This window comes from Pteropus vampyrus, unplaced genomic scaffold (assembly GCF_000151845.1).
Source record: "Pteropus vampyrus isolate Shadow unplaced genomic scaffold, Pvam_2.0 Scaffold98, whole genome shotgun sequence".
In the NCBI taxonomy this organism is placed as follows: Eukaryota; Metazoa; Chordata; class Mammalia; order Chiroptera; family Pteropodidae; genus Pteropus; species Pteropus vampyrus.
In genome coordinates, this window is record NW_011888879.1 from 4,953,333 (window position 1) to 4,967,484 (window position 14,152).

Here is a 14,152-nt window from a genome sequence, read left to right on the forward strand (position 1 = left end):
TATGTAAACATACTCAGATACACACACACACACACACGCACACACACACACACACACACAGGCCAAATTAATCACCCATAACCATGAAATCCTAGGCCACCTCCACTCCCAGCTCCCTCAATTAACTGATATAAGCAGCTTAGTATGTGTTTTCCCAGACTTTTTTCTTTGTTCATACAACTATATAAGCATATATTCTCATTTATATACAATTTTTTTTGTTGGTTTGTTTGCAAAAATGTGGACTCATGATAAAAAACAATGTTTCTCAAAACGTGGTCCCTGGACCAGCAGCATCATAATCACCTGGCTGTTAAGAATGCCAATTCTCAGGCCCCCACCAACAAACGAAAGATCTCCTGAATCAGGAACTCTGGGAGAGAGGCTCAGCAGTGTGCTTTAAGGAGACCTGCAGAGGGTTTGATGCACCCTAAAGTGAGAAACACTGACAGACATCACTTACCAACTTGGTTTTATACTTGACATACCATGAAGGACACTCCTATAAGTCGGTGGATAAAACCAGATACCTCTGTTCCTTTTCCTTTCTTATTTCTTTAGGCATACCCACACATGTCACTATACACAAACGAGATCGTTCTGTGAGTATTTTAAGGTTTCTTATTGCAGTCTTTTTTTAACTTGCCTTTACTCTCCCTCCTCCCCCCCACGCCACCTACCTCCTCTCCCCCACGCCACCTACCTCCTCTCAAGTAACTACTGTTAACACCTTAGCATATGCCACTCTGTACTTTCCCCTCATGCTAGGATAGTATACAAAACTACACATTTATAGGCTATTTTTTTTTAGATAGCTTGCTCTCGGAAAAATGGGGTTATCTTATATAGACTACTCTGCTAATCAATATCCTTATTCAAAAATACCTCATGGAACTGTTTCCAAGTTAACTCTTCTAAATCATTCTTTGTAATGGCTGCATAATATTTTATGTATGATTTATTTAACCATCCAAATGTTGCTGGCACCAAACAAAGTGCACTAAATCACCTTGTTAGATATTTTCTTATATGCCAGGTGCTTTCATTTCTATGAGATAGATTCCTTGGATAGGATTGCTAAAGTGAAAAGCAGCTTCATTTCTCATGTTACTAGATGTTTCCATTTGCATTCTCGAAAAAGGATTTAAATTTTACATTTCCACCAACTGTATATGGCAGAAGACTTTCTTCCTCATATTCCCATCAGAAAGAGGTGTGATCACTTATTTAAACTTGTGTCAGTCTCGTAAGTAGGAGCAAAGTGGTGACCCGTTTTTTTCCCTCTCTTGTCTATTTAATTGCTGTTTCTTAAAAATAGACACATTACATATCGTGTGATGAGTTCAACAGCATGCTCTTAGTCATTAATCCCACTTTAGTGGAGCTCTCCATAACTCACATTTTAAAGGAAGTAATGTTTTCCCATTACAAAGATGATGAGAATGGGCTCTTTTAGAATTCCTGTTTAGAGAAATCTAGAAATCTAGATTTATCTCTTTTTTTGTGACCTGAAAATCAGACAGCATGTCCTATATTTTTCACCCTCACCCCAGGTACTCCCCAAATCTCCCTAGACCCCCACGGTCAGCACTTTTTCTTCTGTCTTCTCTTTCTCTACCCACTGTCCTGTTTATTCTAGATTTTCAATACTCAATTTTTAACATTATTTTTAAGTAAGCTTAGAAAATAAAATGCATTCATTGTATAAAGATTATGGTGATAACACTTAGGATCTTTAGCAGACGAGGTCTGTCACTGTCTTCTTGCTGGAAGCCACATGGCTTCATTGATCAAGTCATCTCTTGTGCAAACCAGAGGAGGCGGAACCCTAGTTTTTAAAACTGGATACCTGTCCCAGGCCAGGCCTCTTCCTACCTCCTGCTCCCTATCTACTAACACCATAGAGAAGCCACAGTAGTGGGAAGCCAGGTGGCAGTGACAACCTCAGAGAACTGTGAGGACTCTGGCTTTGCTCCCAGAGTTCAGGAGTCCAGGGGGTATCCTGACTTCCCCAGAGTTTTCTGAGAATGGATCCTACTCATTAAAGAAGGCTGGGGGAGGTGGGGGCGGGGTGTGTGTGTGTCATGGGCCCAGCAGTAATTCCATGTAATAAAGAGCCTCTTTGCCTAATTATTGATTTCTGGAAGTAGGAGCAAGGAGACCATAAAGAACTTAAGGGGACTGGGGACCCCCTAAATGTACCCCTCAGTCCTCCCTTTGTGCATCTAGTTCTTCTCTCAGCCTCTGTCCTAGCGATAGAGCTGCCTCAGGGACCCACTGAAGGAGGGAGATAAGACAGTTGAAGATGTCACGCTTGTGGAGATCTGATAAGCAATTCGATCTAGTCACATACTTTTGATTGTTTAGAGTTTACGTAATACGTATGTAATATTGCTTCTAAGTCTGAAGGTGTTTCATTTTTCTCTTCACCAAATGCAGCATCTGAACCAGCTTTTGAATCTCCCACTGGATTCCGTGAAGATGGAACCTTGTTATAGTAAAGTCAACCAGCTGCAGGAGCGCTTGCAGGATCTCAAGAGCCGCTTCAGATTCCCCCACGTCGACCTGGTGGTGCAGAGGACCCAGAACTACATGCAGGAGGTGGGAGCAGCAGGGGCACCCATGGAGATGAGGAGGAGCCAACAGGGAAGCAGATGCTGGCAGATGGGACTGGCGTGCTGTGGCCCATTGCATTAGTCACCACGCTGAGTGAGGGCATATTCTTTCCCTCCAGCTGGCTTCATCTTTCTTCCATGCTGCTGGATGTCATGGAGCGGAAATATCTCAGGGAAATAAAGTGGCACTAATTAATAATTACTTGATTTGTGAAATCGGTGCTTTTGACCTTGGCTGCACATTAGAATCATCTGGGAGCCTTTAAGAAATACTGATGTCTAGGCCTCACCTCCAGTGATTCTGATTATATACACATATATATTTGATTATTTTTAAATTTTTAATAATTCAAAAATTTAAATATTTAAATAATTTTTTAAAAAAACTTTCCCTACTCTGATTCTCACTGTTTCTCTTATGCATCGAGGATTGAGATCCACTGGCTTAAAATTAATTCCCTAACTTAGTTAAGTATCAATCAGTCAATTGCAGCTTCATATTTGGATTTCTTACTTTTACTTGATAGGTTCCTTTTTTCCCCCACAAGGAACAGGAGTGAATAACACAATTTCCTTCCATATTACAGAGATTTATAAATGAAGGAAGGGTGTGATCGTTAAAGCCATAAGAGCTCAATTCTATTTCACAGGTTTTCCAGGGGCGCTTACTGTCAGGCATGCCAGATCCCACTTCAGGGAGCTGGTAAGGAGACAGGTTCTTAGATAAATTCACTACAGTGTTGAGAATGCTGTGAGAATGTGTTTGATGCCATGGGATCACAGGCTTGGAAAAGAAAGGAGCTTTTTTTTTTTTAAAGTTTTAGGCAGGATTAAGTAATACATTTTATTATCTACTCTCTGAGTTGTGAGGGATTAAAGATGGTCAACGAACAAAATTGGGCAATAGTTTAACAGAAGTCCCTTTGATACTACTGAGCCCTGGTGAGACAGATCTAGGCACTAGTGCAGAGAAGAAGAAAGCTGAGCTACTTCCACTCCCTAACCCACGGGCGTACCAGCCACTGACGTCCAGCCCCGACCGCGCCTCCCTTCCCGTCCTGGCAGAGATGAGAGATGGCAGGATGGAAAGTGGAGAGAGAAATGTGCTGGGATGGTTTACATCCACCTAAAAGTGGAGGCGCAGAATTAACACAGCCAAAAAATAATCGGAGACAGTCCCACCTCATCTCGTTAAGCCCGGGCTGCAGGGACCAGAGAATGGAGGAAGGGGATGACCACAGGAGACGATGGCATTCTCGGTCCCGTCGGGAGACGATGGCATTCTCGGTCCCATGGTCTTGGGTTTACCCATTCAAGGAAGAGCGATGAGAAGAGGGGATACATACACGTATACACGTATATGTACGCATGTGTGTGTTTCCTGGTCTCTTACTGATCCCACCCTGGCCATGTGCCTATTTATTTCACAGTCCAGGTAGTAGGATGATGACCTGTCACCCTAAGTCACTCTCATAGTGCCCTAGGGGACCCATCTCTGATGGTCATCCACTCCCTTCTCTCCAGCCGACTCTGACAAACCCGGAGGGAGTGGTTGCAGCCTCTGACTGTGCTCTGTCTCTGTGTTGCTTTGATTTCTAGCTCATGGAGAATGCAGTATTTACTTTTGAGCAGTTGCTTTCCCCACATCTCCAAGGGGAGCCCTCCAAGACTGCAGTCGCAATAGAGAAGGTGAAGCTTCGCGTCTTAAAGGTAAAACCATTCTCTCATTGGTAGGAAGCTTAAAGTAAGAATGTGCCCCCTGGCTCTTTTGTTAGGTGGGAAATAGCAAGTTCTTTCCTTCACTTGCCTCTTTTCTTTCTCGTCTATTCCCCGCTTTCCTCCATGAGGTACCAGTGACGGTCACGTAGCAGCGGTTCCCCCAGCACAACGTTCATGCCTCTTCTGCCATCTAGTGGCTATTTTATGGACCACAGGTCTCCAACATCATTCCTCACCAGCTGAAGTGACATGTCCCAGCTTACTTTCAAAGCAATTGCACTTGATATTTATTGGCGACAACTATAAGCGAAGCGTTGTGGTAGATATTGGATGGAATAGAAAAACAAGCAAGGCACGGCCCCTTTCTTCAAATAGTTTACAGTATAGTGAAACCCGTTTAAATTAGCCAGCCTTTTTTTTTTTTTTTTTTTTTTTTTTTTTTTTAGAAAAATCAAAATCTCCAGGCAAAGAAATACTCCAAGGAAAAGATACCTGCCATATGAAATTGTTTTTAATGTGCTTAATGTTTAAATGTATATCAAAATGGTTTTGATAACAACAGCTTGCACATATATGCTATATTTTTAAAGTATTTTTTAACCTATTGTGTTTCATTTGATCCTCACAAGAACTTAAAAGATAATTAGAATGTGTCCCATTGTGGAGATGAGGAAACTGACTCTCTAAGAGTTAATGTGACTTACGTAAGTCCAACAAGCTAGGCAATCGTTAACCTAGATCTTAAACTATCCTTAAACCTAGCGCCCTAATTTTTTATTACCTACTTTCCCTAAACAATGCTCAGAGCAGGAGATCAAAGTTCACGGAGCCTAGGAGGTGGTCCCTGAATTTCAGACCTGATCCTGAGGCCTCACAGGCAGTAGGAAACTCTGACAAACAAATCATTGAGATTAAAACCAATATCTATCATGGCAACACAAATAATAATGAACTTGAAGTTGAGAAAGAAAAGATAGTATTAATATCAATATCACCTCCAGTGTCAGGACACTTTATACCTCTCAGAATAGTTCACTTCTTCTCTGGACACATTTAGCGGCAAAAACGTGCTTCCTCAGGTGAAGCCAAAGTTCTCACCAGTTATGGTTTGAGTTCTGCCCACTTTGTTCATATCTTTCTTCCACATGGTAGCCTTGTGTTGTTTGAAAAGAGCTGTAATTGGCCCCAAGTCACTATCTCCTGTATAAGTGCCTTCGTCTCTTCAACCATTCTTTATTTGGCCAGACCATTCTGCTTACATGCCTGTGACTCTGCTCCAGGTTGTCTGTAGTCCCCTTAAAGTGACGTCTAAAACCAAACACTGGTCTCTGGGTTTGGATGTTCCATGCAGAACAAAGTGAACCATCATCTTTCTTGTTCTAGGAGCTTTTTTGGTTAGCATGCCACTGTGTTAATGTAGCTATGAGCCAGACCCTCTCCTCCCTTGTAGAAGTCGTTACAACCCACTAATCCTGCTTTCAGGATGCAGAGGGAAATAAGTAAATGACCAGGGCTCCCAGGGACCCACCCAAGACAGGGTGACAAAGTACAAATTCACCACCCAGTTCTGTCCTCAATGTTTTTATAACATGGAAGTTGCTATTTTGATCTTGCTTCAGTTTTCATGTCCATAGGAGGGAGGGTAAAATGGATCATTATCAGTCATAATCTCTACCTAGAGCATGAGAGAATTGTATAGAAAGATCTCTGAGACCTTGGAAACAGCACGAGGGTCCTTGGAAATTGTGGAGGGAAAGGGAAATGAGGCGGGCGGCTGAGTTTTTTTGTTTAAGTGAAAGTTAACAGATTGCAATGTTGCTATTTAGCATATGTTTTTATCTCTGTATTGACAGCAATATGATTATGACAGCAGCACCATCCGGAAGAAGATATTTCAAAAGGCACTGGTTCAAATCACACTTCCCACCGTGCAGAAGGCACTGGCATCCACGTGCAAACCAGTAAGGGGATGGGTTATTCCAGAGAGCCTGCTCTTATTGCCTGTGAAGTTCAAGCAAGTTTTTTTTTTTTTTTTTTTTTTTGCCATGATGTGCTTGCAAACAGTATAGGGGGCAGCATATTTTTTCTGTACTCAGCTCTGGTGTCATAGCTCCAAAGCAGCCATAGATAATCCATAAACACATGGGCACATCCGTGTTCTAATAAATTTTTGTTTGCAAAAGCAAGCAGTTAGATTTGCCAACCCCTGGATCAGACAAAATCCCAAAGGCTCAGTTTGAGCCAAGCTAAGGGTTGCTGTAGAACACCTGAGAATATCAGGTGTTCCTCATTATAGTATGACTCATAGGTCCGACATGTCCTCAGAAACTTAACCACAACATCTAGGAAAAAAATCCTTAAACAACCTGATTACAGAATGATATTTGTTCTGTTAAATCCGGTAATGTTTCTTTAGTGAAATCAATGAAACAAACCATTTAAAAGCTGCTCTGAACACCAGGCAACCAGTGACAGCCATGGTTGTAAAGGTGTGACTTAGTCTGCGGAACAGTAATGGGTGAGCCAACTCAGGAGGCTGAGCCAAGGCTTGGGTTCAAGTTCCGGCCTCTCCAGCTATCGGCCCTGGGACCTTGGGCAAGTCATTTTTATTCTCTCTTGGCTTAGATTTCATCTTCTAGAAAATGGAGATAGAAATATGTTACAGTATCTTTTTTAAGGTTGAGAAGACTAGAATGATCCAATTAACATTTGATGAGTGCTTATCATGGGCAAGACACCGCCTTAAACACTTTGTATGGATTATCTCAGTGATTCTCAGGACAACCCTTTGAGGAAGTACTGCTTATGTCTTCATTGTCTCAATGAGGAAACTTGAAGGGTTAAGTCACAGGCTCGATGTCACAGAGCTGGTAACCAGCAGAGTTTGAACCTAGCTCACTCTGACTGGTAGGTAACATGGTGAGCACTCTGTAAATGGTAGATACTGCTACTATTACTACTTCTGCATTTCAGAAAAGATCTATGAGCCCGGAGGTTTACGAAGCCTGCTTCCTCTTGGAGCAAATGATAAAGAGCTTTTTAGAATTTAAAAAGGGCTTTTCAGCAGCTTCCAGAGTCTTCAAGCATTGGAACATTAAGATCTTTCACACAAATTATTTTACTGTGGCAATTTCTTCAGTCATTTTTATATTCTGTAAATACTGTTTTTCTTCAAAGAAAAGTCATCAGCATATCTAGTCCCTGACATTTATTTCTGAGGTGTATTTCTTTCCTCTAAAAGGATTTGATGAAGTCAGGGGAGTAAAGAATCTGTGTGATTGTCCCTTGACCCTTGTGGATGGAGAAGTCCAGCTGGGCAGAGGATGGCTCTGTCCACCTCTGGGCATGTCTGCACCCACCCTTTCTGCTCTAGGTGGTGTCCTTTTCCAACCCCAAAGGGTTAGAAGTCTCCCTTCTGTCCACTTCCATCTCTCCGAGAATCAGCAGAGTTGTACCCCACCTGTAAGAGGCTCTTGTGATTTTTTAATCAAGAGAGAGTGGTTCTAAAAGAAACTGTGACCCAGAGTTTTCAGTAATGCAGGGTATGACATCAATGTCAAGAGATTTTCAAAAATCCAGAATTACAGAAGAGGTAAATTAGAGGAGCATCTGCTTCAGAGAAGGAGCCTTCGTTTTACTAACGTGTGTTTCCCTTGGTTCTGTAAGGTCCATCTTTCTAGATCTGTGGTACTTACTCCACACAAAATGCTCATCAGAATTGCCTGGGGAGCTTTAAAAAAAATTCTAACTCCCTAAGACACATCCTCGGGGATTTCAATTTACTTGGTCCATGGAATTAAACATATGTCACAGTTCAATCTATTCAATATAGAAGATCTAGACACATCACAATAGTTTGAATTTCTCTAGAAATTATTCCTTTCCACAGAATTATTTAGCTGGTTGAAATTTTAAAGGTCTATCGTTTGTTCATTCAGTAAACATGTATTAAAAGTGTGTCAGGTGTGATCCAGGTTGCTGACCTGGGGTTGACAGCCTGGAGGCAGGAGACAGGCTCACAGTGTGTGTGTGTCCTGTGACGAGCACAGCAGTAGCCTTATGGGAAGAGCCATGGCTGGAGATCCCAGGAGGGTGGCCGCCCCAGCTTATGGGGTTGAGGAGGACTGCTCAGATACTTGCTTTTTCCCAGTCAGCAGGGATGAGTAACAATCAGAGGAATAAGGAATGGGAGACCATTGTGGGAAGGTAAAAGGGTGACATGAGCCTCTGCCCCACATTTCATAGAGGAAGAGAGAAGCCCAGAGCAGCGGTGACGCTTGCCCAGGGTCCCACAGCTAGTCCAGGGCTGTGTCTGGTCCCCTGGCCAGTGCTCTTTCTAATCAGTACTTCTCTGTGTGTCAGTCCTGTCTTTTAGACCCTCCTGTCTCCTCTAGGGTACATGTAAAGGGACCCCATAATGGTCCCCTGTGATCTGGCCCTGAGCTACTGCAGATCCCTACATCCTGGCACTGAGAGTTGTCCGGATGTGGCGACTTCTGATCACCTGTTGTACCCGCCAAATCCCAGGCTCTCTCAGAGCCACATGTCAGGAGCTCTTTTCTAGCACCGTCAGGTGCAAGGATTACTGAGTTAATCACTGGGATATGATCTGATGCTTTGTGACCCTTGCCCTGTCCTCATGCTGATAACAGACAAGCCGTTCAGAAACCCTTGGAAAGCAGGAAGGGTTGAAGGATCTTGCACCCTGCCCAGGCTGACTTAGAGGAACTGGTGGGTGCCAGGCCAGTTGGAGGGGAAGAGCAGAGTGTTCCCAAAGGGTCCTTGACTAGCGAGTCCCTGCACTGAAAAGGGGCCTCGTTCCAATAAAGTTAAACAAACATCTGTTCTAGGACCCTGCAGTCTCACTGCTGCGTGTCTAGTCAAGGAAAATAAGTCCTTAAACCTACAAAAGTCATGCACAAGAACGTTCAGAGCAGTTAGAGTCGTCACAGTCAAAAAATGGGGGGAAAATCTCAATATCCATCAATGGGAGTATGGATAAAAAATTTTAGGTTAGCCATATGATGAATGCCTTTTATCAATAAAAAGGAAGAAGCTACTGATATATGGGGCAACATGGATGCATCTCGAAAACAAGCACAAAAAAATTTGATTTCATTTATATAAAGTTCAAGAACAAGAAAAACTTGAAATCGTATATTTTGTTTATATAAAGATAAATTGTAAATCATAACCTACTGTGATAAATAGCATTTATTCCTTGAGGGATACAGACGGGAAAAAAGCATGAGAGCGATAGAATGTCCTCCGTCTTGATCCAGGTTTTGATTTCATGGATTTATTTACATATTTAAAATCATTGAGTTACTTTTAAAATGTGCGTATTTTACTGTGTGTAACATATACCTTGGTAAAGTGCTGTTGGCATTTTAAATAAAAAGGAAGAAGGAAACACTTCGATTATGATGAAAAGAAAATCAAAGGAGGGCCTCAGACTCACCTACAAGGCCTTAAGGTGATCAAAATCTCGGGGTCTCTAAGCACCGCCTTGAAGTGCTTAGAGCCTTTGCCACTATCAGGAATGTTGACTGAGGAAAGGGAAGGGGGTGACCAATGGCCGAGTGCCACACACAGGCCAAGGAGGGCGTCGGGAGTGGGATTCTGCCTTCCCATAACTCCTCCATGAACTGGCATCTCGTGCCTTGTCCCCTTTTATCTCTCGCTCTCCAGGAACTTCAGAAATATGAGCAGTTCATCTTCGCAGATCACACCAATATGATCCATGTGGAAAATGTCTATGAGGAGATATTACATCAGATGCTCCTTGATGAAGCTCTGAAAGGTAAGGAAGGCTGACCCGGTGCGGGAGGGAACTCTAGACAGAGGAGAGTGCTCCTGAAACGGGACGCAGGGAGGTCGGCTAGGTTTTCTCAACAGGTATGAGAGGGGAAGAGGAAATCAACATCAGCGGGCTGGGGGGACAGAGAGAAAACGAAGGGATGTGGGGAGGGGCACTAACCTTGACTGAGCAGCTGTGATGTGGGAGGGGCACTAACCTTGACTGAGCAGCTGTGATGCGGCACATGCTGTGCTGGCCCATTGGGTATTCTTTCTCTTTCAGTACAAATAAGAACCCTGTGAGACGAGAATGCTAAGCTTCATTTCTCAGATGGGAAAGCTGAAGTATAGAGAGGTTAAACCCAGGGCGTATCATGAACAGCTGTCTTCTTTAGCAGTTCCAGGCAGAATGAAGGAGAAAGGGTTCTTCTGAGACACAGACTCACAAACGCACCCACAGCGGGGAGGGGGTGACTTCAGCAGCAGGGCTCAGCGGCTGCTCTCTCAGGAGACGCACACCCAGTATTCTTCACCTCCTCACAGCTGGGCAGAAAAAGACACAGGGCGATGCCACAGTACTCTGTGAGGCCTGCTAGGACTCTAGCACCCAACATCCTGTGGAATCGGGCCTTGCTCTGGAGTGGAGTATGGATAGGAGAACTTTTACAGAAATATGATGGAGAGGGCCATCTATAAAACTGTAGGCCCCCCCAAAATATATTTGGTCTCCATGGGGATGGTGTTGAGCATCACAAAACCCCTCCATAAAGAAAACTCGCCAGGAGCAAGCCCCAGGTTTCGGTAGCTCATCACAGGATCCAATGAGATAAGGAATGTAAAGATGTCGGCACAGTGTCTGCACAGAGGAAGAGCTCAATCAAAGCCAGTCCACCACGGCACATTTGGGTGAATTAGAAAAAGGCCTCTTTCCTCCAGACACGTGATTACTCTCTGTCCACAAATTGCCATGATATACTAATTTTACTAGCGAGCAGGACACTCTGCTGCTGGCTGTTGGAAAATTATTATGCTGAATACACAAATCCATGCTGTCTCTGATGTGAATGGCACCCCCTTGAATATAAGATTCTAATATAATTGATGTAATAGAACATAATATTCTTGGGCACTGTACAATCTCCATAGCCATAAGCAGAGACCTAAGGTAAAAAAATGTCAGCTACTGTCATTATTATTATTGTTTTTACTCCTTTCTAGGCCTCTAAGAACGAGCTGGTTGTACACAGATCTTTATTTTTAGATGTGTCCAGTATTTTCGCCGTAGCATCTTTGCCTTTGACATCTTTGCTACAAGTATTTTTGTCACATATCCAATTGGCTGTAAGGCAATATTGCCATAAAAATGATAAAATTATGACAAATAAAAGATGAATAATGAAATTAAAAAGACTATTGAAAAATACAAAATACTTGAATATATTTAAAATGGGTATAGATTCATGGCAATGTTGCGCAAATAACTGATTTTACTTTGTGGATTGTATCTAAGCACTTGTCTGCTTTGTGGGAAATGTGGGTTCAACTCCGAACCCTCAAAAAGGCCCTTCAATGTCCCTCTTTCTCCTCCCAATGTGGCGTTTCAAAATAAGAAACCAACTAACTTGGGACAAAAATCATCACCATCTGGAAGAAATACTAATTTAAGAACACTACTATTAGTTTTCTTCACCACATCTTTGACGGAGAAATGAAACCAAACTGACAAAAAACAAACAAACAAACAAACAAACAAACAAACAAAAAACCCCAAACTGTCAACCTGTTATTTTGTTATTTTTTATGATGGTTGATCCATCAATGAATAAATGAAACCAAACAGACCAAAAACAAACAAACAAACAAACAAACAAACAGTCAACCAGTTATTTTATCTTTTTTATGGCAAAATTTCTATACAGCCAATTAGTTACGTGGCAAAAATATTTGCTGCAAAAAGGCTCGTGGCAAAGATGTTTATGGAAAAGCTTTGGCAAAAGTACCTAGAATCCATTTTGGATCAACACAATTCTCTCTGCATGTGCACTACTGAGAACCCATTACACATTTTGACAAAAAGCAGAGAATGTAAGGCCTGCCCCTGCCCCTGCCCTAAAGGACTTCCAGTCAAGGTGGACAAACTGGAACCACATATATTAACAGCTAAGAAAATGCTTTGGGGGCCTCTGTGAGTGATGATACCATTATGGATTACGAACTCCTTGATAGCAAAAGCCATGTTTTATTTATCTTCGGATTCCCAGATCCTGTCCCATAGTCAAACCCACTAAGTGTTTGCTGTTTGACTTAATGAATGAGTGAAGGAAGGAATGAATGAATGAACACTACAGAGGTCTAGAATTTGGAATGAGTGTGCAAGCTGTGGTCATCAGGGAAAGCTACCTGGAAGAGGGTGGCTATAAACTGGAAGTTGAACTTGAGACATTTGCATAGCTGGAAAAGCTGAGAGGGGAATTTGGCTTCTGGATAAAATCAGAAAATCTGATTGGCCAGGGCAGAGTGTTAATATTGTGTCTTATTTCCTGGTATCTCTCAGTGATAAAGGAAGCTGCCATCCTGAAGAAACATAACTTGTTTGAAGACAACATGGCCCTGCCCAGTGAAAGCGTGTCCAGCTTAACTGATCTAAAAACCCCTGCAGGGTCAAACCAGGCCAGCCCTGCCAAGAGAGCCTCGGCCATTCTGCCAGGAGTTGTGGATAACGAGACATTGAGTAATGACGTATTCCAGGAGTCAGGGGAAAAGCAGCTGCCTGGAGTCCCCAGTCCGCAGGGCAAAGAAGAAAGCCTTTCTTACCCCGGTGGGGATGGGCAGGTAATTATTTCAAGCACGGATGACCCAGTGGTGAATCCTGTGGCTACAGAGGACACGGCAAGAACCCTGGGCACACACTCATCAGAGCTGGAGTTTGGAGGGACTCCTGAGCACGAAGAACCCGCCCACGAAAAGCCAGAAGCCATCTCTGCCTCAGGCTCCTTAAAGGAACTCAGAAATTTGTTGACAGTGACCATTGAAGTACCAATGGAGCCTGCCACCCTCGCAATTGAAAAAGGCACAAATCAGGAGACCCTCGTTCCCCAAGAAACTGAAAAAGAAGAGGAAACAACCCAAATCTACACAGAGGCTGATCAAGTAGCTGCCTCCAGTCAGGACAACTGTGGAGAAAGTGAAGTCAGGGAGAGCCAGGCCCAGGCCGGTGGTTCGGAGTTGGGGGGATTTGCAGAGGTTCAGTCAGCCTGCGGAGGGCTCAGCGAGGGTGCCCAAGGCCCAGACCCCACAGAGGAGCAAGCAGAGGCTAGAGAGCCTGCTGAGGGGGAGCTTGCAGGGAGGGCTTCCGGGCCGGACACCCACGAAGGAGGGACCATGTGCGCTGTCGAGGGCGAGGCCATGCCCCAAGGGGGTTGCCTTTTAAGTTCTGACCCTGTTGGCCTCAGTGAGAGCGTGGTCGCTGTGGAAGAAGCAGCAGTGGGAGGGAAAGGCGACACGACCGAGGCTCCTGCCAGTGTGGATGCAGGGAAGGTAAAGGGCCCCCGTGTTCATGAGTGTCAGTGGGTGGTCGAGAATGTTCCAGACACTGACAACCTAGCTTCACCGAGAGAGGATGCGAAGGAGAGCTCCCCAGAGCAGCCCTCAGAGGAGTGAAAGGGACGATTAGGCAAAAGCGTTTATTTGAACAAACTCAGCTAATGGGTTAGTTATGGGTACACGCTTAGGGGGTGCATGGGGGTTTTTCCCCAAAAAAAAAAAAAAAAAAAAAAAAGTGCTCTGTTCAGTATAAATTAAAAAATCCAAGGGAATTTAATCTAAAAAAGAAAAATGCCATTTTTCAAATAATATGCTTTCTGTCGTGACATGAAAACTTTCTGTCTTTCTGTTGAAATAGTCCTGGTTCATTCCAAGAAGGGAATAAAGTGAATAAATGAATAGAATGAAGAAGGGAGGGAGGGAGGGAGGGAGGAAGGAAAGAGAGAAGGAAGGAAAAGGAAAGGGAGAGAGGAAGA

General features: G+C 43.4%; 1 protein-coding gene across 1 annotated transcript in view; it reads left to right on the forward strand.

Moving 5' to 3' along the window:
• The window catches only part of FAM129A (family with sequence similarity 129 member A), a 125,568-nt gene extending 111,678 nt beyond the window's left edge, over positions 1–13,890 (forward strand). Inside the window, exons 10-15 of the mRNA XM_011364571.2 lie at positions 562–602; positions 2,440–2,601; positions 4,215–4,325; positions 6,188–6,295; positions 10,026–10,137; positions 12,688–13,890. Of these exons, the coding sequence (XP_011362873.1) occupies positions 562–602; positions 2,440–2,601; positions 4,215–4,325; positions 6,188–6,295; positions 10,026–10,137; positions 12,688–13,793 (1,640 nt within the window). The 3' untranslated portion in view covers positions 13,794–13,890. The remainder of the gene's footprint in view (positions 1–561; positions 603–2,439; positions 2,602–4,214; positions 4,326–6,187; positions 6,296–10,025; positions 10,138–12,687) is intronic.
• The last annotated feature ends 262 nt before the right edge of the window (positions 13,891–14,152 follow it).